Source organism: Tricharina praecox (assembly GCF_024521635.1).
Source record: "Tricharina praecox strain CBS 144465 chromosome Unknown BZA05scaffold_35, whole genome shotgun sequence".
NCBI classification, from domain to species: Eukaryota; Fungi; Ascomycota; class Pezizomycetes; order Pezizales; family Pyronemataceae; genus Tricharina; species Tricharina praecox.
This window is the reverse complement of record NW_026250437.1, coordinates 53,695-58,446: the sequence shown is the minus strand read 5'-3', so window position 1 is coordinate 58,446 and position 4,752 is coordinate 53,695. Positions and strand designations below refer to the sequence as shown.

Sequence of the window (4,752 nt, the reverse complement as noted above, 5' to 3'; positions counted from 1 at the left end):
GACTACCCTCTGCATCCCCCACTCGCTCTCCGTTACGGTGAAATATTTTTGACGATCTAAGGGATCATGTAGCTATACTCTAGGAGCACAGAGGCCGCCAGGTGTCCCTCGGGGAAGAAGCAGAGCGGGCGAGCGAGCGAGCCGTCTCGCGCCAAGGACCGAGGACGGGGGCGGGGGAGACGAGGCCGCCGCAGTCACGGCACGAGGCATCACTCGCGATCGCCGCTCGGCGGGGAGTTAGTGGTACAACGAGACTAGTAAAACCTGTTACCTACCGCGTAGATTAGACAGCCTACACGGCCATACAGTGGCTAGATGGTAATAGGGAGTCCCGCATTGAGCTCAGGACGTCGACTATGGGTAGTGAGACGCGCTGGGGACGTGGACCACCCTCTTGGCAAGTTTGGTAAAGACGAGTCACGACAGACCGATGGTATTTCAGGAGAGAGAAGAACGACAATGCAAGAGAACGTGACACCTGTGTTATCCAGGGGTCCCTCGAGAACCTCGCTACATGTCGAAGAGCGAGACCGAGCAACGACGAAGAGCGAGACCGAGCAACGGCGAAAAAACGACGAGAACAGCAAAAGCGACAATGAGAACGACAACAATGATGATGAGCAGGGATGAGGTCAATGATGATGATGAGGAGGAGGAAACAGACAGACCGGCCGACAAAACGTACACCAGGTCGGTCGGCTAAAGTTCGCCGTTCGTGCGTCGACCCTGCCCGCTCTCAAATCGAGTCAAAACAAACACAGACCATCGCAGCTGGTCCCACCAGGTCCCAGCAAGTTCACAATTTCTAGCCCGTCCGTTCAACGCAGGTCTGCAGCCCCGGGGTCGAAACGGCCTTTCCAAGGCTTCGTTTCCGCTGAGTCCCACAGGGCCACAGTAGAAGACAGTACATGTATCTGCCATGATCTGCCATGATCTGCCAAGCTCAGATGCAATCGTTAATGACGAGTAAAAAATAAAAATAAAAAACCTGATCACATACACGTTCCGCCGGTCCGCCGTTCCAGCGCCGGCCAGTGATACTGCTACTGCTACCCAAAGACTGGAGCTTACTTCTCTCTGGACACCTGCAGGCTGCATGACCCGGTGCGGCCTGATTCAGCTCGTCAACCATCGCTCGTCGCCCGCGCCACCGTGTTCCGCTCGTTCGTGGGGTGGAGGTTGCAACTTTCTTCACTGTGGGAGGGATGCATGGATGACTACTTGACCGAGCAAACATCAACATCAACATGCAACCGAGTGCTCAACATCAACATCAACATCAACAGAAAAATTGGCATTGGCACGGCACCAGCAGGCCGCAACTGAATAAGTACAAGTCCTATCCCATCCCCTCCCATCCCCTCCCATCCCGTCCACCCTCCTCGTCCCGGCCGTCTAGGTATCATAGCCCATATCCCGCATCATATCACATCATAAATCACATCACTTTTCCCCTCCTTTCCTATGTGCCACCGCCACGGACAGCAGCCGCTTTAACGGTAGTTGTTGTAAAAGGTGTTCATCCTAGTCGCCTGACCGGGTGTGAACTCGTACATGCAAGAATCGTAACTGTTTGTCCCATCAGCCCCTACTCTCACATCACAACCACGAAGGGGAGAACTCACGAATAATCCATAAAGTTATGGATGGGATCAACGCCGGATGCCGAGCAGGTATCCCGTCCGGTCGGGCAGCCAGACGCGGCCGACGCCTCCGCCGGCGTGTCAGAGACACTGTCGCCGCCCGTGCACCCGCCCTGGAAGGTGTGGTACAGGCCAAACCAGTGGCCGGCCTCGCTGGTGGGTGTTAGCATCCTGTATCATCTGGGGGGAGGGGGGAGGGGGGAGGGGAGGGGTAGTTACTGAGTCAGAGTGCGTCCAAGGTTGTAGTTCGAGGCGGAGCCGCCGGGGACAGTAGTTGAGAGGACGGAGCAGCCGTCGGTGCGGATGGTAGCCGCGGACGGGCTAGACTCGGGGAAGTAGCAGTACCCGAGGATGCCGCCGCTCAAGTTCTGGAAGTAAACGTTGAGGGTGCCGTAGTCGCCCTTTCTCAGCGCGGCCTTCATGGCGGACTCCGCCTGGTCGTTGTACCAGGCGGAGTTGGTGGTGCGCGTGATCCCCAGCAGGTTGAAGCTGATCCCCGCCGATGCGTAGTCCGCGTTGAGAACGTCCAGCTGGTCGTAGAGTGCGGCGTCGCCGATGTTGCCTTGCGACACGGCGGTGCCACTGCGCAGCACGTGGAAGTAGACGGGCACCACGATGGCTTGCGCGTGCACGTCGGTGACGGCGAAGCTGGTCATCACCTCGTTGGAGCTCGCCATGAACTCGGCGGAGGGCTCGACCGTGCCGCATTTGCGGGTCGCGGAGGCGAAGGCCGCGAAGGCGAGGGTGAATACTGTTGAGAGACGCATTTTGGGCGGGACTGGTGGTAAAAGACCGGATATGTGACTGCACTGCACTGGAAAGAAGGAAGAGGCTGCTGCTGGCTGGCCTTGGTGATCGGATGGATGGGTGGATGGTGAGTAGGAGCTGTTATTGGAAACGGACTGGAGCTTCTTTATACGGTTTCATTCGCTCCGTCCACGATAGTAGCAGGTATGGTGTAGCCATATGTTTCGACGAAGCTGAAGCACGGGGTCGCAATGACGCCTCCCGCCTGCTGCTTTACAGGTGCTCTCCCCCTTCAAACTGCGCTACTATCCGACTCCAATTTCCCCGATCTCCTGTGACGATCCTGTACGGTTACTCCTGGTAGGTGGTAGCTTATCTCATACTCCTCGGAACATCCCGACTGGGGGGCTGAGAGGGTGGATTCACCTGTGTACCTAGTAACTGTCCATTGTATAGTACGCAAGTACCATCCCAGCCCTGGTCCATGTTTGCTTGCAGTACTCTACTCTACTCTATGATAGACGTATGCGCAAAGCATGGCCGTCACGCACGTCAAAACTGCAGTCTGCAGCGTGGCTATCCGCCTGCCGAAGACCGCAGGCCACAGGCCGTAGTAAAACCACACCCGGCCGGCCGATACCGTCTCGTTATCGCATCCGGCCACTCGTTCGACGCGTAAACTCGTCTTGTCCCAGAAGGGACATTGGACAACAGAACGACAGGGCCCGCCCGCGGTTAATGCTTGCTGGAGAGAACCAGGTGGCGGAGGAGCGAACGCATGACGATCGCTACCCTTGTAGGCACGCGGCGACGACGGACATACTGGTAGGTGCGTGCGGGGGTCGTCGTGTGAACTGAACACTGAACGGTCCGAGGGATCGATGCGCGAGTCGACAGCTTCCTTCTCGCATTTATGCGGATTGCGCCGACGTACGGACGGTCAGCTCGTGTGCATGCGCAGCCGGGCTGAGCTGAGGAACATTCATCGTATTGAGCTGGGGAATCTCAGCCCTCTGTGGTACAGGTATCGTGTTGAGCGCGGGCTCCACAGCTGATGTTTCCGCCGTCTCGGGGGTGCTCTGACTGGTGGAAACAAAACAGGGTGCGGCGAAGATGGGGTGCTTCATGCCCACGCCGCGTTGTGTGTATGGGGTGGCATAGACAGAGCAAGCGAAGGGGGAGTGGCACGGGGGACCTGGCGCTCCAGTAAACGCCAGCAATGCGCCGCCCGTGTGGCGAGGCCTCTCCCATCAAACATCAAACATCGCGAACGGCGTGGACAGGAGCCTGCCAATTCCAAGCTCGCGTACACATCACTCTCATCACCCGCGCAGCCAATCGCGCCGCGTGTCTCACCTCTCTCAGGAACCGCACACTTGGAGTCCCAGCCAGCGAATCAGGAGCCCCCCTGCCATAACTGACTAGCCCTCTGCCAGCCGGAATCGGCAACGAAATGGAAGAATGCGACATGGATCAATCATATTCTCCGAGGGGCCATCACCCCGCCCTACGCTTGTCGCCGTTGTCGACCCACCCCTACCGGTTGGTCCTCGCCCCCCCTCTCTAAGTTCCCAGCCCATTGGTCCTTCCTGACTCGTCCTCGGTGCCGGCCGAGCAGTGAAGCAGTGACATGGATCGGATCGGATGGGCAAGCACTGCACTGCAGCCTCGCCTCCCTTCGATTCCCCATCGATGTCCCACCGAAACTGCAGACTACGGTACCTTCTTTCACGAGCACGGCAGCCTCGCCTGAGTCGCCTCCCCTAGATTTCCCCCAGATTTTGCAGACTACTACGCGCGACGAATCACTATCGCCCCCGTCTTTCCATGCGCCGGGCCGCGCATGTTGCTGTATCTAGATTCCACGGTAACATCATCCCGTGCGAATCACTGCGGATGTTGACGACCGGCCGGAGTGGCGCGCGGTGAGGCTGGCCGACAAGGAATCTCGTGAGGCAAGAGCGCGCGCCGTTAACGATCGGTCGACTCTGGATCGCCGGCCGTCAAGTTAAGCATGAGCCGCCTCCTCCTGCCTGCTCCCTCCGCCTCTGCAGACTGCAGGTCGTCGGCTGGTTCCGCACGGGCAATTGGGGGCGGCGCCCCCAACCGTCCCAGAGAGGAAAGCGGCTCTTATCTGCCCCGCCACGTCCATCCCCATCCCATCGTGAAAACCGGACATATATTCGAAGGAGAACTCGTCCCGATGTGGACACTGGGGGGAGCGCGCAGCTGTAGACTGTAGTTAATGCCGACGTCCGCCCGGTACCGGTACCGCTGGTATGTGATATCACAAGCAACCGTCGTCACCATGCACCCCACCCCACCCTGTGTAGGTGTGTAGGATGTATGTATATACCTTATC

At 58.3% G+C, this 4,752-nt stretch overlaps 1 protein-coding gene across 1 annotated transcript; it reads right to left on the bottom strand.

Moving 5' to 3' along the window:
* Positions 1-1,465: 1,465 nt before the first annotated feature.
* Positions 1,466-2,662, bottom strand: BZA05DRAFT_186665 (metalloprotease 1 precursor). The gene is made up of 3 exons (XM_051479360.1): positions 1,863-2,662; positions 1,626-1,796; positions 1,466-1,569 (listed from the first exon to the last, which is right to left on the bottom strand). The coding sequence occupies exons 1-3, from the start codon at positions 2,408-2,410 to the stop codon at positions 1,494-1,496; spliced, it is 795 nt and encodes a 264-aa protein (XP_051335371.1). The 5' UTR covers positions 2,411-2,662; the 3' UTR covers positions 1,466-1,493.
* Positions 2,663-4,752: the final 2,090 nt, after the last annotated feature.

What these genes read in the sequence shown, in the direction of transcription:
- BZA05DRAFT_186665 (XM_051479360.1), bottom strand. Translation starts at nt 2,410, where the DNA reads ATGCGTCTCTCAACAGTATTCACCCTCGCCTTCGCGGCCTTCGCCTCC. An exon ending in CTTGGACGCACTCTGACTCA is followed by an intron (nt 1,797 to 1,862) that starts GTAACTACCCCT and finishes AACACCCACCAG; the next exon opens with CGAGGCCGGCCACTGGTTTG. An exon ending in CATAACTTTATGGATTATTC is followed by an intron (nt 1,570 to 1,625) that starts GTGAGTTCTCCC and finishes TGGGACAAACAG; the next exon opens with TTACGATTCTTGCATGTACG.